The sequence below is a fragment of the Puma concolor genome, chromosome D1, assembly GCF_028749965.1.
Source record: "Puma concolor isolate L17-30 chromosome D1, mPumCon1.1.hap2, whole genome shotgun sequence".
NCBI classification, from domain to species: Eukaryota; Metazoa; Chordata; class Mammalia; order Carnivora; family Felidae; genus Puma; species Puma concolor.
The window spans coordinates 50177742-50203240 of record NC_141676.1 but is presented as its reverse complement, the minus strand read 5'-3'; the positions used below and the strand labels follow the sequence as shown (position 1 = coordinate 50203240).

General features: G+C 40.9%; 1 protein-coding gene across 1 annotated transcript; it reads right to left on the bottom strand.

Annotated features, from left to right (window-relative positions):
- Positions 1–25450, bottom strand: NRIP3 (nuclear receptor interacting protein 3). The gene is made up of 7 exons (XM_025928740.2): positions 25185–25450; positions 7416–7577; positions 6821–6903; positions 4759–4898; positions 3526–3578; positions 3312–3406; positions 1–3028 (listed from the first exon to the last, which is right to left on the bottom strand). Exons 1-7 carry the CDS (start codon positions 25356–25358, stop codon positions 3013–3015), a joined length of 723 nt encoding a protein of 240 aa, XP_025784525.2. The 5' UTR covers positions 25359–25450; the 3' UTR covers positions 1–3012.
- Positions 25451–25499: the final 49 nt, after the last annotated feature.

Sequence of the window (25499 nt, the reverse complement as noted above, 5' to 3'; positions counted from 1 at the left end):
CAGAGGGGAAGATTTCACTTTATTGTTACATCAATCTCACAAATAAACCCAACACAGCCATAAACACTGAGCAGGTAAAGTGCCAATGTAGAGGCTTGGCAACAGAAGGAGGGAAAAATCCAGTTCATCTCCTCCATGTCTCCAGCCTGGAAGGATGCTTCTATTACACAAGAGTCAGGGCAGCTGACACAATAAGCATTCCATTCTACAGACACTTTGAGCTAAGGAATAGAAAATCTTACCAGATGGGGTCTGTGCAGGGCAAGGAAATAGAAAAGTCAGAAAACATTTGTTCCTCAAATAACTCAGGCATAGATATACCAAATAACAAAAACAATATTTTTCAAACTTCTTGTACTTGAGATGGAGATCTAATAAGAAATGAGGGGGGTACTAGTTCTGCAGGGTTAATGCCTGCTACTGCCTGTCTTGAGAACTCTGACCTGGGTAGACACTTTCTTCTCACATCCTGAATCAGAGGTGCCAGAGAGAATATTGTAGGGAATTCTGGGGAGAATAACTTTACTTTTTTACCTTGCCAGCTCCCAAAAAGTAGATCAGGTGCTCCCTCATGAATACCAGAGAGATATGGGCTACCAGAATAATAAACTTGGCAGCATTTAAAGATTAATGAAGTTCAAGACTTCCCATAATTGTCTTTAGACATTTTTAGGTACTTCTATAAAGCCTGAGGTTTAAAGCACAATTATTTGGTTAGTGAATTCAAATGATCTGACTGCATTGAATGAGGTTATGATATCCTAAGCTTGGATCATCCCAATTGTTTCTATTCCAAAATTGGAAAATCATTAATTTTCAGAGGCCAGAAAGATCACTAAAGGCCATCTGATCATTCCTCTGACACCACATAATCCTCAACTCAATTTGTCAGAATCAGTCACATCTTTCTAACACCTAAGAATTTCTGGCCTCACTTGGTCCACCAGGAATCCAAATAAGGATAAACCAGGTGAAGGAACTTACAATATGCCTGTCGAGTAGCCAAGAGTCAAGGCTTGGAGTGGAATTTTCAACCTGGGAAGGAAGGGGTGAAGTATTTCAACCCAGCCTTAGGGTAAAGAGCAGGCCAAAGTGATGCCATGATAGGTAGGGCAAGAGAGTGGAGAGGCCTCAGTGGAAAGGCACAGGTCTCCCTCACCCCAGGAAAAAATGTGGTAAATTTGGAGGGGGCACTGAAGGCTGGTAAACTGGGATCACCCCTGCTGAAGTTCAGGCATGGCCTCCTCTGCTGTGGCTGTGCTTAGTTTTCCATCTTGCTTCCGCTATAGAGGCTGATAAGAAGGGGAGCCTTGGGGTGACCTAGGCTGTACTATGGCTGCCTAGCTGTTCAAGTGGGAGTCACCAAGTTCCTAGTCTTTAGGGAGCTTCTATAAGCCTAAAAACATTCACAGTTCCAAAAAGTTGTTTGGTAGAGGCAGTAACTGAACACTAGATGAGATTATAGGTGGGACCTGGCAAAGTTCAACATGGGATCTGTTAAATGCGCTGGAAACTACTTCCATGAAGCAAGGATAGAGTTGGGAATCTCTTAAAAAGATATAGCTGAGTATTTTTCTGACTTCTCCAAGTACTTTTATGACCAAATTGAAGGGGAGATTCCATTATAGGTATCTGTGTGCCTAAGCTGACACCCCAACAAAAAAGCTTCAAGATACCCCTGTGACCTCCAATGTTTTGAGAAGAGGCAGGGGACATTGGGCAGTCAGAAAAAGTTGTCCTTAACACTGCCAGCTCCTACCCTGCCTCTTTCCTTAAAATAGAGCAAAGCTGAAGAGCTTCCCAACCCTCAGTTTCCTGCCTGGAAGTTTCATTCCTGACCACCACCCCAGAAAGGTTTCTATAGGTAGGAGTTTCCACCAACTTATTCTACCTAGTATTTCCTTCTATTCTGGACCTCTTCAGGTTTTTTGCATCTCCTTTCCCTATTCATGATACCAGCTACTTGAGTCCATGGCAGACAAATAATAGACTGGGCAGAAATAATGACTGGATCTTGGAGGTATCAATGTCTAATAGTGATCCCCTGATTATTTAACATAGCCTTCAATTCCATCTCAGAAAGTGATTAATGTTCTTATGTCTGTGGCTCCTTTCCCCCTTCTCCCCTCTAAGAAGTTCACAGTGAGAGACCATCTCATTCATCTTTGTACCCTCAGTTTTTAGGCACCAAAATAAGGCCCTATATGTGACAACTGGGTGCAGAGACTTTTAGTAGACTTAGCACACAGGAGGGAGGGCTACTCAGATCCTCCTGGCACCCATCCCCAAAGCAGATTCTTCCCCTACCCTGCGTTTTTACAACCCCCCACCTCTTCATTCTCCTCTCAAGGCCTGAAGACAAAAGTAGCAGAATGGGAGAATGAACATAGTCTTGGCTTGTCAAGTCTGAGTCTCTAGGTTCCTCTGCCACTGACTTAGTATAAGAGCTTAGACAATTCACTTGCCTCTCTGGACCTTTAAATAAAAGGGTTTAACTAGATGATCTCTCTTGGCCCTTTCAGATAAATTTGTACTTGATAAATCAACGAATGAATTAGAAGAAATTCTAATTCTGAGACCTAGGTATCCTGCACCTCTTTGAAACAGCTGAAAGGAGATAAAGGTCAGGTTCCTGTTTATTATACATTTTAGCTACAGGAAAAGAAGCAAGTGTATCTATAGAGAAATAGAACCTGACAGCCCCTATACCTGACTAATAAAAGCAAATTCCTGGAAGAAGCAGAGAAGTAGGCCACAAGTGAGACCTGGCAGTGTCAAAAGGTCTATAAATTAAGTGATCAGAGGAGTAAAAAACAATGGCTATAACCAGATAAGATCTCTAAGCACAGACTAAAGTCTAGAGAGGTCTGGGTGGGAAGGAGCCCCTGGAGCTTCTATCAGAGGAAAGGACTTGGTCCACAGCAAGTTGCTACAGCATTTGGTTCAAACCCAGGTTTCTCAATCTGTCAACCTGGTATGTATGCATACGTGCAGACATGCTGCAGTCTGTAGTTATGCTTCTGAAGTGCTGAAATGAGAAAGAAATAGAAGAAATGATACCAAATTCAAAGAAGTTAGGTTGAAGGCAAGTACAATTTTAGTTTAAAAGCTACTTAATTTCCCCACCAGTATCATTACTACTCATTCCAGAATATGGGCTAAAGAGTTTTGTGGGATGGTGAACTCTAGGGGTTAGGGGTGAATGTACTTATGGCAAGACTGAAGACCAAACACAACCCAATATCCTGTATGAGAACCCTCCACCTAATGACAAGTGGATTTTACTTGACCTGACTCATTTGGGCACTTACTTGTCTTCATTCAAGGAAACTGTCTCCACAAAAGGGATTTCTTCCTTGTCTGTCTTCCCCATGATCAGTCGGTGCTTATCCAAATTTATTATGCACTGAAAACAAAGGAGAATCACTGGGCACTGTCAATAATCCTACTGTCAGTGCAAAAGGATCCCCCCCACCCCCTACACCCAGAGAGTAAGTATCAAAGGGAAAATAAAATCAACCCTACCTTAAGGGATCGGAGAGTCTGGAGACCAAGGGACAAGTTTTTCTCATTGTCCTCTAAAAAAAAAAGTAAGATTCAACTATTGCCATTCTGGTTTAGAAGTCAGCCTTATCACTATTGGGTTCCATCTAATCATCCATCCATCCATCCAATAAACATCTGTTGAGCATTTATTATATTAAATAATTTTCCCAGATCATTACAGTTAAAAGATGATAGAGCCAAGATTCAAACCTAGGTCTTTAAAACTCTAAAAGCCATTTACCCAAGGGATACAGGAGTGCTGATGAAGAGGGGCACTTGTACCCCAATGTTTATAGCAGCACTCTCAACAATAGCCAAATTATGGAAAGAGCCTAAATGTCCATCAACTGATGAATGGATAAAGAAATTGTGGTTTATATACACAATGGAGTACTACATGGCAATGAGAAAGAACGAAATATGGCCCTTTGTAGCAACGTGGATGGAACTGGAGAGTGTGATGCTAAGTGAAATAAGCCATACAGAGAAAGACAGATACCATATGTTTTCACTCTTATGTGGATCCTGAGAAACTTAACAGAAACCCATGGGGGAGGGGAAGGAAAAAAAAATGAGGTTAGAGTGGGAGAGAGCCAAAGCATAAGAGACTCTTAAAAACTGAGAACAAACTGAGGGTTGATGGGGGGTGGGAGGGAGGGGAGGGTGGGTGATGGGTATTGAGGAGGGCACCTTTTGGGATGAGCACTGGGTGTTGTGTGGAAACCAATTTGACAATAAATTTCATATATTGAAAAAAAAAACTCTAAAAGCCAAAGGCCTTTAGACAAAACTCAGGATTTACAGTAGTGTAGAGGAGACTACATAAGGGAAAGTACAAGAGGTAGTAGAAAGTGATTTATGGCAAAGGAGTAAGAGGATCTTGCCTTCTACCTCCAATAGCTCAGGGAAAGCTTTCAGGAACCATCTTCACTGGCACACAAAAATGTCTATTTTCTTACCCTTAAATTTTTTTATCCTGAATTACACACTCCTTTTTCTTAGTGATTCTCAACATGTCTTGAATGTAGCTCAGAGTCCATCTGGTACTTTGGAGAGTAAAAATTGGGACAAGTCTATAGTACAGAAAAAGTGGAAACCTGGGATTTTGAAGAAGTCAGTTATTTACAGGCATGAGACCTCACAAGGGTTTGGTGGAAGAAGGGAGAGGGTTTACAAAAGGGGTCCATAGGTCCCACTTTCAATTCTACTCACCAACCACAGCTGCTGGACAGTCCAGACGGAGGGAACCCAGTGTGATCACCAGGTGCTCAATCTGGCCCACTACTTTCAGATGCCGGGGTAGAGAAAGTTTCTCTCCTTCATGCTTGTGAGACCTGACATGCTCCTTGAGTCTGCATCAGAGAGGAAACTATCAGAATCCCGTTGGCAGAGGTTTTTGATAAAATCTGGCAATTTCTACCTTCTGGCCCCCAGGTGTAATTTTCCAGGCTTTCCTGGGTTTAATTTACCAAAAAAAAAAAAAAAAAAAAGTGCTAGAAAGCCTATACTTCTTGTTTCAGAATTTTGTCCTATCTATGCCAGGGGATACAAAAACTGAAAGATTTAGCTGCTGTTCTCAAAAAGCTATGTCACTATCTGCATTGGTGTAAATGAAAGTTGATACACTCAGAAAATCCTATTCTGCATCCTAAAATCCCCACTTATATGCAAGGCAACTTAGTTAACAGCTAACTGCCCTCAGAGAGGGCAGTTTATCCTCATCAGTCTTAGGATATAAGGTTAGTGGATGCTGGTACTTATTTGGTAATCACATTGATATTGATATCAGCAAGGAATATCATGGAGAAATTCATAATTAATTTAACTTGTCTCTGCAGGGGAGAAAGGAAAGGAACAGCACCCAGGTTTTACACAGTTATATAAGCTGATTGGAACAGCTAGCACCCAAGCTATTATGGGTTGGTGGATAAAAACTTAATTATGGACTTTCTGTGCCAATACTTCTGCATTACTCCATTTCCTCTCTTTTGGTGTTATAGCTCATCCAAAAGAAAAATAACTGCAGTTTTACAGATGGTTATTAATTCTGCTGGAACCATGGCAGACTGGTGCCTAATTATGCATCAGGACATTATTAGTCTTTCTGGAACCATCATGTTGCACTGTATTTCACTTCTTCACCACATAAAAAAGCTCAGGATTCTTCCCACAGGAGCACTTGTGTCCTGGGCTCCTCCCACCAGCCTAAATATCAGTGTACAAATCCCACAGAGCCAGCTTCAGAGAGTTACAATGGTGGTGAGGGTGAGGACAGGGTAGAAACAAGAAGGAACAGATCAGGTGGCAGAGGTCACTAACTATACAAACCAAGCTTTGTTCCAGTCCCACCTAAGAATATGAACATCTTGAAAGTAGCTTAGAATGGACCATTTTATCTACACTAGTGATTGTTTCAATAAAGATATTTGAGCTGGGAATGATTTGCTGTACTGAGGGCTAGAAAAATAGAAAATGACATTGGATTGATTCTTCCATTTCTGGGCTAGACCCTAGGGCCCCCCTACTACTTAGGAGGAAAGAGAAGGAAGAAGGAAAGAAATAAAAGTACCCATTGACTGAAAAGGAGGAAAGATACAAAAGGACTTTCTCTGACCAGAAGAGGAAGAACCCAATTCTAGCTGTTAAATAACCAAAGACATTCAATATATGAAGTATCTGCTTCACACCCAATCCCCAGCTGGAGAAGCAGTAAGATTTGATTTTACGTGCTCTTTACAGAGAGGAAAGGCACTAAGAAACAGCTAGCTAATCACACCTACGATGGTTCAGGCCCAGCAGCAATAGCCATCCTATTCTAAGTTCTATCTTCTTGGGACAGGCAGTATGGCTTCCAGAAGTACACTGAGTAAGCTAAGATAAAGTGCATCCCTGCTTTTACTCATCTGGGATATACCAACAGGACAGCTCCTTCTAATCTGTTGTCCTGGCAGGGCACATATCAGAATCAGGCCATGGCAAACAATGAACCAAGGATCTCACACTCTCTCATTATAGACCCTCAAAGTCTTTGCTCAGAAATTAATAGGTGGGAGTTGATGGAAAACCTGAGGCTTTCCTGGCTCACTGATTTCTCCCACGTGCCTGGGAATCTACCATGCCCCCTCTACTAAGGACTAATTCCAGCTGACTAGTTGAACTCTGCACACTTCTCTTGGAGCCTTGGTAGAGACCCTCACCATCTCTAACCTCAAAATAGATTCAGGAAAAGAGTGCCTTAGCATCTGATTCCCACACAGTACAAGTGGCTACTTACCCCAGTCTATCCACACAGGCTGAAGAGATGAGATTATATTGACAGCCTGTGTCAACCAAGGCTTTCACATCCTTTCCAGCACACTGTGGAGAGGAAACATACTGTTCAGCAGAAGCTAGAGAAGCAAAAGGGAAGGGAGCAAGCAGATGTCATATGAAAGGCAGGGCTGGAGAGCATCTCACCATTATGGGCTGGTAATGTCTCATCTTTATCCATGGCAGAATCTCCTTTAGGAGCTTTTTTCCTGCTGAATCTAGAGCTGACAGAGGATCCCAAAGAATTTTGTGTGTTTATAGTTCTATACACCAAGTAGCTCTTAATTTTAAGTGTGTGTGTGTGTGTGTGTGTGTGTGTGTGTGTGTGTGTGTGTGTGTATTATGCATTCTTGCAAATATGATGAAAGCTTTGGTCCTTTTTCCCATAAAGATATACATGCATAAAAATGCTGCATATGCTTCCTGTAAAACTCACTTATGGTGAGTCCATGATAAGACCCACACTCTATAGTTTGGAGGAGAGGGCCCCACTATGGGGATCACAATGGGCCCAAATCCTATTCCAGAAAACCCTGGAAAAACTACTCTCAGAATATTACCTGGCAAGAAACCAAAATCATGTCATCATCATCAGACTTCTTTAGTCCCTCAGACTTAGCCTGATTCAGTTTGTTGGTCTTGGAGGCCCAAGGAACACGGCTGCTTCGAAGTTTAGACAGGTTGGTTTCCATGAGGCGCCTCTGCAGAATGTTATGAGGTTGCTTGAGGAATAGAAAGCAGAGGCATCTTAGTGACAGGTCATTTCCCCCCTTTCCCATTGTCCCCCAGGTCCCACAGAAGTAATGAAGGAACCTCACATAACTGCGCTCTACCTTTGCTTCTTATTTATTCTTCCTTCAGGTAGAGACTTCACTGGTATTATCAGAGCAGATACTATGAATCAATTTGCAGTAGGCCACTCTGAATGAATTAAAGAGCAAGGTGGGACATTGGAAAATGTGGATAGGGCCAGTGAATATTCTATGGCTAAAGAGAACTGAGGGACCCTTGTGATTTGGAAGGCCTACTGCCTTCCCTTCCCTTACAAGGGCTAAAGTGACCTTAGTCTATGTGGAAGAAATGTATCCTCCCAGGTAATTTACAGATGAGGCAGCTCATTCTCACAGACCAAAGAAACCTACCCAGTACTGGTTGTCAGAAGCTCTGCTCACTTCTATTTCTTTTTTAAAAAATTTTTTAATGTTTATTTATTTTTGAGAGACAGAGAGCGAGTGGGGGAGGGACAGAGAGAGGGGTAGACACAGAATTCGAGGCAGGCTCCAGGCTCCAAGCTGTCAGCCCAGAGCCCAAAATGGGGCTCAAACCCACAAATGTGAGATCATGACCTGAGCTGAAGTCAGACGCTCAACGACTGAGCCACCCAGATGTCCCTGCCCACTTTTATTTCAAGTCTCACTCCCTTACAGTCTCATCTTTTGGACCCAGTATTCATATGCCTTCGTGACCTGATTGTCCTGTGGGCTAGGCAACTCATGGGGTGGTTGGGGCAGGAAGAGAGGAATCCACACCTGCTGAGCAACCCTCTCAGGAGACACTTTGGAACCTGGCAGAACCCATATGACTAATCCTTACTGACATCCTCTGGACCTCAAGATGCACCTTGTTAGATGCTTGTTATCCACTCTCTCTCTCTCCAATGCGCCAAAAAGTGGGAGTGTAAAAGGGGAAGCGACTGACCAAGAAACAGGAGACTTAATAAGACCTTATATCTATGCCAGGATACCTAATATTAGGAGGCAGAATGAGGAATGTGAATTCAAGTCTGCTCTTTGACAGAAATTCTGTTTGGAGAGTTCATAGGGCAGCCATATCCATGCTCTGCTCTTTCTACACAAAGTGGCCTGTAGAAAATATAGGTTACCTCTTGATAAGAACTCATTTGACCTGAGTAATTTCTATACACAAGAATCTTATCCTCAGTTTACAATATTTAAAATCTCTCAGAGGAAAGAGTCTAACTCCCAAGTTTCTATATAACACATACCAGGTGCCTCTCCAATTTTAGGGTGAAGAGGATCACTCTTAGAAGCCTAGAGCCTAGAATTTTCCCAAGAAAGGGGTTAAAACTGGATAAGGTCTTAATTATCTACCACCTTACAATTTCTGAGGAAGAATGGAGTCAGAGCCATGACTCACTGTAACCCTGGTGAGGTGAAGAAATGGATTCCCAAAATACACAGACTCTTGGCAAAACAGATTCTAAATTAGTATCCTTGGGAAAAGGAGAGAGACAGAGAGACAGAGAGAGAGACAGAGAGAGAGAGAGGCACTCAAAAAGAAAATAAGAGCTTCTTAACTTGATAAGGAGCTAGAGGAAGTGCTAACTCTGTCAGATTTCCTGATGTGACACTGGAAAATGCTTTGCTCCTCAAAAGAAACAGAAATTCTTCATTCTTATCTCTCTCACTAATAAGCCTGGATTCCTAGCTCAAGTCATATTAAAGCAGGGTGTTTGCTTCGATCAAGTCCATGCTCAGCAGAACCAACTCAGATAAACTACCTTTGTAGAACTGAAGACTAGAAGGGATTCAAAGGCCATTTAACAAAAGGCCTGCTCACTGAAAGTTTGGGGCTTTCCTTCTACATCAGTCTTGCTGAACATGGCTTTACCTCACTACTCCTAATCTTGCAAAGGAGTCTAATCATCACTGGACAGATGAGGAAAATTCTGAAATTATTTTCCTTGAAGTCATTGCTCTTCTGAATTTTCCTCCCTCCATATAGAATCCTTCCTCCACAGGTTATAAAACATACTCAAAGTGCTCATATATTGGGGAGAAAACTCCACATAACCTCAGACCCTCAATTCAACATCCTCCTCTAATCACACCCTTGTCTTGAATAGTCTATTTTTTTTAAGTTTAATTATTTATTTTAAGAGAGAGAGAGAGAGAGAGAGAGAGAGAGAGAGAGAGAGAATCTCAAGCAGATTCTGCACTGTCAGCATGGAGCCCAACACAGGGCTTGATCCCATGAACCATGAGATCATGACTTGAGCTAAAATGAAGATGTGGAAGCTTAACTGACTGAGCCACCCAGGCGCCCCACTGAATAGTCTATTTTTAAAGAAGCCCCAAATCACTATGTCTATTTCCTGATATCCTATATTTTCTTCACTGAGATTACTTCTGATCCCTCAACACCAATAATAATCTCCTAATTTCCAAATCTGGTAGATATTTTCCAGCCTTCGTTTTTCCTTGAGTTCTCTGGGGCATTTGACCCTGCTGACAATTTATGTGTTCTTTTCTTTAGTAACCAAAAAAGGTTCAAACACAATACATGCTCAGTGAAAAAATTCAAGTATCACTGAAATATATAAAATCAAAAGGGAGTGTCCCTCAACTCAACCATTCCTCAGTCCCACTCTCTACAAATAACCACCATTAAATTTAGAAGTATATCCTTCCAAACATTTTAGTACATATACAAACACATACAAAAATAAGATCATACTATAACACAGTTCTAACATTTTCTACTTTTGTTTAATATTTGAAAGACATTTTTCTATGTCATACATATAATTCTCTTTGTTCAATTTCATAACTAAAAGTATTCATAATATAGTTTAGGAGTTGAAAATTCACAGCCAATAAACCCACATGAACCTCAGAAATAGTTTTCTGTGGTCATTTTATTATGCCTACAGGTTTTTTTTTTTTTTAATTTATTTTTTTTTTCAACGTTTATTTATTTTTGGGACAGAGAGAGACAGAGCATGAACGGGCGAGGGGCAGAGAGAGAGGGAGACACAGAATCGGAAACAGGCTCCAGGCTCTGAGCCATCAGCCCAGAGCCCGACGCGGGGCTCGAACTCACGGACCGTGAGATCGTGACCTGGTTGAAGTCGGACGCTTAACCGACTGTGCCACCCAGGCGCCCCTGCCTACAGGTTTTAAATGACATGCAACTGCATATTTACCTGTGCTCCCAACCAAAATTGCACTAAAATAATAGTCAAGGAATAAGAAAGGCCTAAACCTATAAGAACAAAAAGAACAATATACAGGAAACAACAATAACAAAAAAGAAGAGACAAAAAGAGACAAGATTGTGGAATCTGAGAAGCAAACAGAAAAGTGGTAACTGACCTAGACTAAAGAAAGCTTCACACCATTCCACTCCATACAATGCTAGAGTGGCAAAGACTGCCAGTTGTTCATCAAAATCCATGTTCTCTTGTGCAGTACAACTTCCTTGTAGTTAGGCATGGCCATATGACTGACTTCTAGCCAACAGAATGTGAGGAGAAGCGACATGTACCACTTTAGACCTGATCCATAAAAATATCCTGTGCACATTCCTCCATTCTTTTTCTCTTCTGACTGGTTGGAATGAAAATGATCCTTAAGATAACCTTCTTAGAGGTCACATTCAAAAAAAATTTTTTAATGTGTATTTGAGAGAGAGAGAGAGACAGACAGAACATGGGCAGTGGAGGGGCAGACAGAGAGGGAGACACAGAATCTGAAGCAGGCTCCAGGCTCTGAGCTGTCAGCACAGAGGCCGATGCAGGGCTCAAACCCATGAGCAAGATCATGACCTGAGCTGAAGTCAGACACTCAACTGACTGAGCCACCCAGGCAACCTTTACAGGTGACATGTTAAAGACAGAAGAGCCACTGTCAGTCTAGGTCCCTAAATGACTATATGGAAGAAGACTGTCTTGCTGACCTTTCTACTAGTACTGTTACTTAAGAAAAAATAAACTATTATGTTTGAGCTATTATATTTTTGGGGTCTAGCTGTAAAAGCAGTTTTCCTACTCAAACTAAAACTCTGAAAAGGCTGAGGAGTTAGAGGTATTAGAACCTCTACAGTTAGAGGGTTGGAAATAGATCAGTATAAAGGCTTCATAAAACTCCCACTTGGCCCAGACAAATGGGAAGTATGCCAAAAGTTTATTCTTTTTTAAATAGTAAATCAAAAAAACTCTGTCTGGTTAATAGTTTATCTAGGCTTAGAAATTATGTACTGTCAGATTTCTAGAACAGCTAAGGGTGAGGATGGAGTACCATACTAAGCCAGAGCTGAAGGATATGGATTTAAAGATTGAAAAAATCCACATAGAGCCTCATCTAACAAGAGTAGAAAGGCCCACAACAAAATTTCACAACACTATGAATTTGTGGAATATTATGGGTGACACAGATTGCAAAATCTTCCAAAGAGAAAAAGATGATCCAAATACAAAGGATTTGGAACCAAAATGGCATTGGGACAACTAGAGAAGCTAAAAGACAATGGAATAATACTTTTTAAAAATTTGACAGTGCATAGTTTCCTAACCTAGCCAAACTATCAATCAAAACTCAGGAAAGATATTTCCCATGAATCTTTAAGAAACTACTGAAGGACATGCTCCACTAAAGTGAGGGAAACCAATGAACAAAGAAAAAAATCATATGGTCCAAGAACAAAGGATCCAGTAGAGAAGAGAGGCAAAGGATATTCTGAAAATGATGCTGAAGGAAAAGTCTAGGATATAGGATATATAACAGGCCTTGAGAGCAACCAGTCCAAAATGAAATTAGAGGATGGAGGGCTCCAGGAAGGATGTCTCCAAGAAAAAAGTGATGAACCTGGTATATCATCTACAGTTTTAAGGTACTTGGAGATTTAAATTTTACATAAAAAATAAGCTGGCAACTATTAATTTTGAGAAAAGCAAATATTTGTATGAGAAAGGAAATACAGTACATTATTTGACCCAGCTGTGAATAATATGAACAGTTCCAGTTTCTTATTTACTAAGCAGTAAATGCTGATTGGACCCAAAACAGTTATTTAACAGAATATTAGTATATTAGGAGAGTGGACATAATAAAGAGGTGTAAGAGAATTAAACCCTTACCTATTATGGTAGAAAATCAATAGATAATGATAAAATCAATTAAGTCAAGAAATAATAATATCACCATTGACCTAGATATATAGAGATCCCTACACATGGAATAGTCTAAATTTTTAAATGTATCTTTTATAAAAACAAACATTACATGAAACAGTATACCCCATATAGTAGGAAAATGTTCAGACACAAGAAAAGCCAAATTACAATGTCTTAAATGGAAGTGTATTTTTTCTCATATAACAAGAAGTCTGGAGGTAGACAGATGTTGGCAATAATTCAGCAGTTTAACAATTTCGGGGCTACTGTCTCTGTACTCTTGGATATCCCCTCATGGTCACATAAATATTCCTCAAGGAGTGAGGAAGGATATAGGGACAATGTGCCATCTATCCCTTTCATCAGGAAAGCAAAAGTTTTCCCAGAAGTTCCCTCAGCATTTTCCCTATATATTCTTGATCAGAATTCACATGCCCAGTCTTAACTGCAAAGGGAGTTGGGAGAGAATTCAGCTTTTCCAATCTCTATAGAGGAGACATGCAGGTAGAAAAGGTCTGAGAATGGGTGATGATTTAGCTATCCAACAGTATCAGCCCAATCATGCAAACACCAAAGTGTGTGTGCATCGTGTATGCACAGGCACCAACAATGTAACTTAGGCAGGTAACCACCTTGGCACCTGTTCTCTTACATCTGCCCTATTTTCTGCATTTTAAAACAGCATATCCTCTGCAGACATTTGAGTTTGTGGTTCAAATATACTTCAATTTAACTATTTAACTACTGATGGATATTTAGATTGTTTCTACATGTCTGCCATTAGAAACAATGCTGCAACAAAACACAGCCACTCCATTTTTCCTGACACACTCCACTAGCTTCTAAAACCACCTTTCTGTCTCTATTTGGCATCTATCTCTTTTACTGGTTCCCTTACCTCTGCTCGTTTCTTAAATCACTAATCTGTCTTTGGTCCTTTCTTCACTCTACATATTCTTTCAGGGCAACCTTATCTACTTTGATTGCATAAATTACTACCTTTATGATGATGACGCTGTCTCATGCCCAGATCTCACTTCTGAGTTTTAGACTCATAGATCCAACTGCCATTTTGAACTTTCTACTTAGACATTCCACAGGCACTTTCAAACTTAACTTGTCGCACTGATCTTTCCCACAAAACCTGAACTTTCTCCCTTATTCCCTATCTCGGTGAGTGAAACTCTGCTACCTCTTTAACACCTTATATTTCCCTCTCCATTTCTACTGTTATTGCTAAATCCAAGAAATCTCCTAAAAGACTAGTTTCATGGTCTCCTTAACCTACAGAGGTTTTCTGGCCAGGTATATCAAACACAAAATCTTCAATTTAACATTAAAGATCTTCCAGTACCATTCATCCTCCTTCCCAACTTATCTTTATTCCTCCAGGAATACTTTCTACTTTCGCAAAATGATCAGTTGTCATATATTATCTTGGGCCAATCACTAATCTTGGTAGGCATTACTGTTCTCAAGCTTTGCTTTCTTCATCAGTAATAAAATAAGTTTGTTTGAGCTTCCAAGTCCTGTTCAGTTTTAACATTCTGGATCTCTCCCTTTCCACCAACTTGGTAAAATGGCACCACCATACACCCATCTATTTTTGATTCTTTCCTTTCCCTAAACTTCCATCCCAAAGTACCATTGTTGCCTTCTCTAAAACATATCTGGAATTAATCTACTCCTCCCCATCTTTACTACCTCCAATCTAATCCAAGCCATCATCATTTTTTTGTCTTCTATACTTGCAGAAAACCTTCAAAGCTTGTTAGACCTTAAAAATGCAATGTAACTTTAATTGACCTCATCCTCTAAGTTTTATTTTAAACAATGCAATTTTTATTTTTCATTTTTTTTAAATTTTTTTTTCAACGTTTATTAATTTTTGGGACAGAGAGAGACAGAGCATGAACGGGGGAGGGCCAGAGAGAGAGGGAGACACAGAATCGGAAACAGGCTCCAGGCTCTGAGCCATCAGCCCGGAGCCTGACGCGGGGCTCGAACTCACGGACCGCGAGATCGTGACCTGAGCTGAAGTCGGACGCTTAACCGACTGTGCCACCCAGGCGCCCCAACAATGCAATTTTTAAATATTGAGGTATAATTACATTATACATGCATTATATTAGTTATAGGTATATGACATGATTTCATATTTGTATATACTGCAAAATGATCACCACAATAAGTCTAGTTAATGCTCATCACCATACATAGTTATAATTTTTTCCCTTTTTTCCTTATAATGAGGACTTTCAATATCTACCCTCTTAGCAACTTTCAAATATGCAGTACGCTAGTATTAACTATAGTCATCATGCTGGACATGATATCCCCATGACTTATTTTTTTATAGCTGGAAGTCTGTACCATTTGACCACTTTCATCCATTTCGCTCCCCTGACCTCCAGGAAGCACCAATCTGTTCTCTGTATCTATGACCTTGGTTGTTTTGTTTGTTTGTTGTGTTGTTTAGATTCCACGTATAAGTGAGATCATATGGTATTTGTATTTCTCTGACTTATTTCACTTAGCATGACCCTCACAGTCATCTATGTTGTCACAAATGGTTAAGATTTAATACTTTTTTATGGTTGAATATTATACATATACTACATTTTCTTTGTCCATTCATCCACAGATGGACTTCTATAGGTTGCTTCTATATGTTGGTTGCTTCTAGGTTGCTTCTATATGTTGGTTCATCACTTCTTATCTGAACTGCAAAAAAACTCCTAACTTATCTTCTGCCTCTTCTTTCATCCTTTTCCAGTTCATTCTCTACATAGCAGCCAGGGTGAGTTTTTAAACATATAAGTTGGATAATACATTCCCTTACTCCAAACCCTTCAATAGCTTCCTATTGTTCTTTGAATAAAATTCAAACTTCTTACCATGGTCTATGTGGTTCTGCATCATCTGGTTCTTGTCCATTGCTCCAACCTCCATCTACAGACCATATACATGCCACACTCCCTTTATTCATCCATACTTCCTTGTTCAAAAACTCTTCCCCATTCCAATGCCTTTGCACCTGTTATTCCCTCTGTCTGCAATGTTTTCCCACTAACACTTCAAATAGTTAGCTTGTTCTCATTTTTTCAAGTCTCAACTCAAATGTCATTTCATCAAAGATGCCCCCCCAACTATACTATTTAAAGTGGGTACCCCACCTCTTCAGTTATTAACATATCCTACTCTTTCTTTCATAGTAATTATAAATCCACAATTATTTTGCTTATTTACTTGTTTACTATTTCACTTCCCCACTAGGTTGTTAATTCCACAAGAGCAGGGACCATAAATGTCTTGATCACAGCTATTCCCTAGTTCTTGATATAGTACTGAATAAACAAATCTCTACTCTTTACTTCTTCAAAAAGCCTTTCTTGATTAACATCATCTAGATCTTTCTTTCAGAATCCCTTCAATACTTACACATTACATAGTTCGTAATTTACTTTCCCATTCCTTGACTATTGCTTAGGAAATTTACTTAGGTGGTTTATTTTTATGTTTATTGAAAAATTAGCTTTCCAAGAACTGTATTCTAGTTTCCTGAAGTCCTTCAAGATACACATTAGTAATTAGTTAGAAAGGTGCTACAGGCACTCTGGTGACCTTTGGACATAATTCTCCAGTCATCCTACTGACATGGATCTTGCTTTATGCTTTACCTCAACAAGGTACTACTAACCTAAGCAGTCCCTGGTTCTCTCCTGTTTCTGAAATGTGGCTGCTAAACCCTAACCAGGGTTTAGGCATCTAAACCTTAGCAGCAAGCTCAAATGTGCTGCCTTCACTATTATCAGGAGCTTCTGAAGGAAATGCACTCTGTGGGCAGTGTTGTATTCTGGGTAGAAATAGCTGAGGTTCCCCAATCTGGCACCCAATCTGCTTAAATATCTCTTCTTCTAATCAGGCTATAGAGTGGGAAGAAAAGTGAGGTGAGAGGAAGTAGATTATACTGCAGAATGCCACAAAATCATGTTTTGAGCAAGAACTTCTAAGGCCACTTTCTTAATCCCTTTACCTATACTGCACTGAAGCCAGACAGAATCAAACTAATGGAATTCTGTGGTCCACAGAATAGACCAGACCAGACAATAGGGTTGAAATTACATAAGTCTCTCCCATTTGTAGCTTTTATTCCCAGAAGAGAGACCCAAGGTTTCTAGCTAGCAATAGAACCACAACTAGAACCACTTTGAAAGTGGGGTCAGCAAATACAGTCCATAAGCCAAATCCAGTCTGATACCTATTTTTGTAAATAAAGGTTTAGTGAAACACAACCAACCCCACTCATTTACTGTCTATGGATGCTTTTGCACTACAATAGCATTGTTGAGTAGTTGAGACAGAGACTGGACTAAAAAGCTGAAAACAGTTACTATCTGGTCCTTTATAGAAAAAGTTTGCCAACCCTTGCTTAGAATAGTATTTAAAATATATGCTTTATAGAATTAGACCTATAAATACAGAGAACAAACTGATGGTTGCCAGAGGGAAGGGGGTGGGAGAGGTGAGCAAAATGGGTGAAGGGGAGTGGGAGATACAGGCTTCCAGTTATACAATGAATATGTCATAGGAACAAAAGGCACAGCATAGGCAATATAGTCAATGATACTGTAATAGCATTGTATAGTGATGGATGATAGTTACATTTGTGGTGAGAATAGCATAACCTATAGAGAAGTTGAATCACTATGTTGTACACCTGAAACTAGTATAATGTTGTGTGTCAACTATATTTAAAAAATTAAAATTAGGGGCGCCTGCGTGGCTCAGTCAGTTAAATATCTGACTTCGGCCCAGGTCATGATCTCACGGTTTGTGAGTTCGAGCCCCATGTCAGTCTCTGTGCTGACAGCTTAGAGTCTGAGCCTGCTTTGGATTCTGTGTCTCCCTCTCTCTCTTCCCCTCCCCCACTCATGCTCTGTCTCTCTGTCTCTCTCTAAAATAAACATTTAAAAAAATTTTTTTAAATAAAATAAAATTAATAAATTAAATTAATAAAGTGTTGAGAGAAAACTCCCACTAACCTCAAAATCTGTACCTGCCAAATTATCCTTCAAAAGTGAAGAAGTGAGGAGCCCGGGTGGCTCAGTCAGTTAAGCATCCGACTCTTGATTTCGGCTCAGGTCATGGTTTTGCAATTCTTGAGTTGGAGCCCCACATCAGGCTCTGCGCTGGCAGTGCACTGCTTGGGATTCTCTCTCTCCCTCTTTCTCTGCCCCTCTCTGCTCTTGTTCACCTGTGCATTCTCTCTCTCTCTCTCTCTCAAAATAAACAAACAAACAAAAGTGAAAAATAAATAAAGGTATCTCAGAAAAGCAAAAATTAAGGGAATTTGTTGCCAGTGATGTGCCTTGCAAGAAATATTAGAGAAGTTTTTTAGAGAGAAGGAAAATGACATGTCAGAAGCTTGGATCTATATAAAGATAGGAAGAGTACTGTAAAAGCAATAAGTGAAACTAAAATAAGGCCTTTCCTTTTTTTTATTCTTAATTAAGGTAACAAATAACAGTTTTTTTCAAAATTATAATAGCAACAATATATTTTATTACATATGATTTTATACAATGCTTTTATATAGTAGATGCTGATATACTCTTATGTATAGGTGAAATGAAATTAATACTGGCAATGACACAAGAGATGGGAAAAGGAATTAGGATTATCTTGTTATTATAAAATGTTGGGGAAGGTCATGGAAAAGATATGATCACTGGGTTGACCCATGAGCTGGCACTGTACCATCCAAGGCTCTTACCCCCACCCCTATCCTTGGAATGTGAATTCCACTTGCCCTTCCCACTCCCAGAGGCTGCTCCAAGAACATAGACAGTGTTGAGGTAGAGATGTGTTGAGAACACCTTCACGGTATGTGTAAGTGAACCTAATCAAGGCCTCCCAATAAACTTTTAAGATTTGGTAGGCAGGTGCAAGAGTCTTCTTGTCTTACTGATGCCCAAGACAAGCCTCATATGTAAGTTCTTTTTGCTTATTAAACCTGCCACCTTCCAAAAAAATAAAAAATAAAAAAAAAATAATAAAATACATACCTTGGAGTCAGACAAAGTTGAGTTCAAGTTAGTAAGCACTTTGTAGTGCATTGGTGAGGATTAAATGAGATGATCCATATGAACATTTAACACTACATCAGGTATAGAGTAAGTGCTCAAATGTTAGTAAGTATATATATATATATGTATATACATATTTAAAATCCTCATGCTCAGCTTAAAATTGAAACTGATTACCATTCTTTTTTTTTCCCTAAAAGGGCATGAAATTATCCTACTCCATTTAGTCCTCATTTAAAATTTGTGGATAAACATGGACTCCTGATTGACTCTCATTTCAAGCTGAATATACAGATCTATCAGGCCTTGGAAATCTAAAAGAGCACTAGTATCTGTGCCTTCTCTTCTTTGTTTACTCATTGCATATATAACATGTGACCCATTCTACCCCCATGGGAACATAGACAAGTTGTCTGTGGGTTTACATTTATTCAAAAACTCATGGGGACTGGAGCGCCTGGGTGGCTCAGTTGGTTGAGCATTCAACTCTTGATTTTGGCTCGGGTCATGATCCCAGGGTCACGGGTTTGAGCCCCACATCAGGCTCTGCACTGAGCACGGAGCCTGCTTAAGAGTCTCTTTTTCTCTCTCTGCCTCTCTCCCCTGCTCTTGCTTTCTTCTTCTCTAAAATAAACAACAACAACAACAACTATAACAACAACAACAAATGGGGCTCTGTCTAAGGTAGGCCATTATGTTGCTCCAGACCTTCTGTGTAGCTCACGGACACGTTATTTCAAAGAGAAGATCCCTATTCCTGATTGTTATCTGCTTTGTGGATTAGTCTGAGCAGTTTCTCAGGTGCCCATGGCAGGCTGCATTTTTGTTAGGAAGGATTCACACAGGCAGGGACTGGACCAGATAAACTGTAAAGTTCTTGCTTTGAGGTTCTATAGGGCACACTCTGGCAGCCTCCTCTCCATAACATCTTGTAGTCAGTTGACTCACTATGAAATGATGACATTGTAATCAGATGTTGATCTCCATTACTATTGCCACACTGAGCCAAAGTAATCACTTCTTCCATGAACTCCTCTAGTGCTTATAGACTATAACACCTTGGCAACAAGCATAGGCTTCCTGATGGTGTTATTTGTCTTCTCATGGAGCTGTCTACTCAACAACTACACCTGATTCCTGATTAACTAAGAGATAACCCAAACTTAACTCATTCAAAAATCAAATTCCTGATTCCTAATCCATATCCCTAATCTACTCTTCCTGTAGTCTTAGCCATTTCAGTAAATGGCAACTTTATTTTTCCAACTGCTAGATCAAAAACCTTAAGGTCATTCTTGACTACTTTCTTTCAGATCTCTAATCCAATCTATCAACTAAACTTGTCAGTTCTATCTTCAAGAACCTGATCTTTCCTTGTCCCTTTCACTGCTTTCTCACTGCTCTGAGCCACCTTCATCTTTCGCCTGGATTACTAGATAACAAAACTCCTAATCAGTCACCCTGCTTCTACTCTTGCCCATCATCAGCCTAATCTACACAGTACTCTGAGAAATCTTTTTATAAAATAAGTCATGTCATGTCACCCCTCTGTACAAAGTCTTCTACTGGTTTCCCATATCGGATTAAAAGCCAAATAAATCTACAATGACCTATAAGGTCCTGAGTAGTTTGGTCTCCCACTATTTCTCTGATGTTATCTCCTATCACCCTCCCACTTTCTCATTTTGCTCTGACCGCAATGATTTTCTTATAGTTTTTCAGTCACATCAAGCATACTGACACTTCAGGCCTCTGTACTTTCTATTCCTTCTGCCTAAAACATTCCTTCCCAAGATATTTTGCTCTCTGATTTCCTTCAATATCTTCTACAATGTAATCTTATCGGAGAGGCCTTACCTGACCACCTTGTATAAAGTACAAGGTTCCACTCCACCCTACCCTGGCCATTGTACTCTCTATTCCCCTTACCCTGGTTTATTTTCTCCATAGCACTTATTGCTACTTGATATATTACACATTTACTTGTTTTAAATTAATTTATCCTGTCCTTCCCCTGATTTATAAACTTCTTGTAGAAAGAAACTGCTATCTTCTTTGTGGTCTGAGCACCTAGTACTGTGTCCTGAACACAGCAAGTGTTCAAATAATGTTTGCTATAATTGGATACAATCATAGCTCTGACTCTTCAGTTTGCACCAGATCCTGGTGTTATACTGGTATTTCATGCTTCTCTTCTAAGGCTCCAAAAGTTCTCTGATTCAAAATATATACCAGTAGGGATGTCTTATGGCATTCTGTGATCAGGTAGATCAGTTGCTCAGAGTATAGGACTAGTGATTTCATGGTCAGGTGGCTTTGCTGTGTTCTACCATCCTTACTGCAGCCTTCATTCCTAATTCTAGTGAGTTTTTCTAAAGCATTTGGCTATAAGTAGATTCAATCATAGATGGGAAAGAAAAACTCTTTCTATTGCTGGAAAACTAAAGATATAACCTGATGGTCAATAATATTATCATGTAGGAAAGACAGCTATTTGACAGCATTGTTTTTAAAAATTAAAAAGTCCTGGAGCACCTGGGTGGCTCAGTCGGTTAAGCATCCAACTCTTGATTTTGGCTCAGGTCATGATCTCATCACCATGAGATCGAGCACTGCATTGGGATTTGCAATGTCAGTGCAAAACCTGCTTGGGATTCTCTCTTTATCTCTCTCTCTCTCTGCCCCTCCCCAACACACACTTGCACTCTAGATCTCTCTCTCTCTCCCTATTTCTCAAAATTAAACAAACACTTTTTAAAAATAAAAAGTCCTTACCTCAATGAAAAGAACATTTATGAAACTGGTAGCTAAGACAAAAGAAATTACAAGAGGCAAAATTCCAAGAGTAGAAATTTTTTTCTCCAACTTCATCAACTTAAAAAAATGATAAAATAAAATATTATTCATATCTTTGATTTTGGTTCTTAATCTAATACAGAAAAAAAAATCACAAAATGAAAGGATAAACAAAATAAGGTAACCAGACATAAGAAGTAAGATTATATCCACAGCAGACTCTGTCGCAGCCAACTACACATAAACAGGAATAGGACAAAGGCACTTCCCTGGGTCCAAGAGAACAAGACCACATTTTATTGCCTACAGGTGCTCTTTGCCAAACCAAAAAAAAAAAAAAAAAAAGTTGGCAGGCTGGTATCAAATAGTGAATATTTCAGAAACAGCATGTTAAAAGGTAGATAATTCATAAAACCCAACAGTATAATTCTAATATAGGTCACTAGGGTGAGGAAAACAAACCACAATCTCCTCACTGGCACAAACCCAAGTCAATTCAAACTAAGTTGTCCTGGGGCACCTGGTTGTTCAGTCAGTTAAGCGTCTGACTTTGACTCAGGTCATGATCTCACTGTCTGTGAGTTCAAGCCCTGCGTCAAGCTCTGCGCTGACAGCTCAGAGCCTGGAGCCTGTTTCAGATTTTGTGTCTCCCTCTCTCTCTGCCCCTCCCCTACTTGCACACGCTCTCTCTGTCTCTCTCTTAAAAATAAACATTAAGGGGGGCGCCTGGGTGGCGCAGTCGGTTAAGCGTCCGACTTCAGCCAGGTCACGATCTCGCGGTCCGTGAGTTCGAGCCCCGCGTCGGGCTCTGGGCTGATGGCTCAGAGCCTGGAGCCTGTTTCCGATTCTGTGTCTCCCTCTCTCTCTGCCCCTCCCCCGTTCATGCTCTGTCTCTCTCTGTCCCAAAAATAAATAAACGTTGAAAAAAAAATTACTTTAAAAAAAAAAAAATAAAATAAACATTAAGGGGCACCTGGGTGGCTCAGTTGGTTAAGCGGCTGACTTCGGCTCAGGTCATGATCTCGCAGTCCGTGAGTTCTAGCCCCGCGTCGGGCTCTGTGCTGACAGCTCAGAGCCTGGAGCCTGTTCCAGATTCTGTGTCTCCCTCTCTCTGACCCTCCCCCGTTCATGCTCTGTCTCTCCCTGTCTCAAAAATAAATGTTAAAAAAAATTAAAAAAAAATAAACATTAAAAATTAAAAAAAGAAATCTCAAACTAAGTTGTCCTCTATTTCTGTACCATCAACAACAACAAAAACCTAATTTTTTCTTTCCCCCATCTCCCTCTTTTTCTCGTTCCTCTTCTATTGGGTTTGTACCACAGACCTATCAATTAGTTTTGGCTCAAATTTTCACTTCGGTGAAAGAAAATTCAGTCATTGTCTACACTACCAGACATAGGCATAAAGTGAAGTGATAGGGTACTTCTAAGGTTATTTCTTAGATTGTACTGAGGCAGCAACATCAGTTTCAAGAGAGCTTAATCATGCTACCTCACCCCAGTACTCAGCTTTTCTTTCCCTACCCCAATCTGCCTTGGTTTCTGTGACCTGTTCTAGCTCTTCTGTGTAATCATTTTCACATTAAGAGTGTGAGAACAGTGAGAGAGGGATATCAAATCCATGGCAATGGATTTCTCTCTTTTTCAGAGAAAAAGTGTGAATCCTAATTCAAGGTCTCACAGTAAACTGCTATGCATCATATCCGTGGCAATAACTTGCTTCTTGAGGATGCGTCCTCCTTCCAACTGACTGCCTGTGTTTTATGCTATCAGCTCCTATGTGACTCGAGTGACACAGACTGGAGTCAGAAAAGCAGACAGAATTCTTCCTACACAGGATGAAGTAATACAAGGAATGCTAAGCAGGATAGAGTGGTAGTTCCTCAGGGCTAGGGAACTCCGACAGCCCAGGACAACCAAATGTCAATCATTTCTTATATCCAGCATAAGGGCAAGAAAAACATTCCACATTTTACTTCTTTTCTTAAATACTTCCCTCTTTATTGGTTCCTGAAGCTTTTAGGAACTAGGATTATTTTGGCCTAAAGGTAAGATTTAGACCTGGTTTGCTACATGAATCTAGACCACTTTAAAGTGAAAGAAGGGAAGACAGAGAGTTATCTTTTTTCCAGGAATGCATTTCAGTCACTCATGATTCTGAGTGAGTATGAATTAGGTTGACTATCCTGTAACATACCTTGGAAAAAATCAGAGAAAAATAACTGGATAGCCTTTCCCTGCTCAAAAATAACTAAAATTATTCTCTATCATAATGGGGGAGGGCAAATCTGATATTGGAATCTGTGTGTCATTAGTCATGGTTAAAAAAAAAAAAGGAAGTGGATTCAGAAGCTCTACCTTCCATACTATCTAGGGCTTGCAATGGCAATTTCAGTGAACCAGGCTGACACCTTTCTTTCTCATACCAAATTAATGCCAAATTAAATATTCCAGAATCTCAAAAAATACTGAAAAAATTATACAGACCACCTACCTCATTTAAAAGACATTTAATCAATGCTTCATAACCTATTGCCCAGATAATACCGTGATTGTGAAATTCAAGAAAACAAGTAAACTACAAGAAAACTCCAGATAAAACTGCAAACCTAAACATATATTTGGCCCAGTTCCACTACAGTGACTGAAGGATGAGAGTCAAGCACAGTTCTTTAAACTAGCAATCCTGAACCATCCACCCCCCTCCTAGAGAGGACAGCATGGTCTTTGAACCCAGACCTCCTGTCCTGGAGTTTCTCCTTCTTAAGGCAAAGAACGACCCTGCTAGGAAAAAAGCCTGCGCCAGCTCCAGCTCCACACGTTAGCTGGCCAGCGAAATGGAGCAGCCTGGCTGCCTGTATCCACTCTTTGGAGGTAGAGGTGGATGAGAATGATGAAGAGATGTCTGCGGTTCAAGAAACCTTCACATTTGACCCTTTTTCTCGCTCCCTCCTCAGAAGAAGGTCAAGGTAGATAAGCCCAAAATCAAACGGAGAAGTAGACTTGGCAAAGGGGGAAATGGATGTAACAAAATCATCTGGGTATGGTGACTGCCAAGAAACCCCCCTTCCCACTTCTTCCTCTTCTTCCCACACCCATTAAGGAGTCACCTCTGTCTGGGTCACTGGACTGGCCAGGCAGCCCGGCCAAGCGAGGCTCAAGCCCCATGCAATCGAATTCGGTACTACGAATGAGAATAACGGGAAGGAAAGGCGACCAGAGAGCCAGAAGGCAGGGCAGGGTAGGGTCTCCTACTCTAGAGAGAGGCACGAAGCGGAAGGCAGCGCGAGCTAGAAAAGACAGCTACGACGGAATCCCGACAGAAAGCGAAGCAGGGAGATGCTGGATGGACAGGAATCCGAGCCAGCGAGAGCGAGACAGCGGACAGCGGCGGGCGGAGGCGGGGGCGGAGGCCGGGCGGGTGACTCAGTGAAAGCGGCCAAGGGCGGGCCCGGGGAGACCGCACGGCGCGACGGTGACCGGTCGCCGCGTGCGGGCATCCCCAGGTGGCGCGGCTGCGGGGGGCTCACCGTGTCCTTGGACGAGCCCAGCTTCTTGAGGCCGTCCAAGGGCAGCAGGTCGGCGGAGTCCTTATGAATGAACTGCACGGCTTGCTTCATCCGGCGCTGCTGCCGCAGCGACGCGGCCTCCCGCATGTCCGTTTCCTTGCGGCCGCCCTCGCTGAGGAGCCCTGAGTAAAACATCGCTGAGGCGCGCCCGCGGCCCGGCGTCCGCGTCGCTCTCCTCTCCCCAGCAGCCCTCAGCCTCGAGCTCCTCCAGCGCCGCGAGAGGCGCGCGCCGAGAGTTTTATAGCCGAGCGTGACGTCACGGGGAGCAGCCAGTGC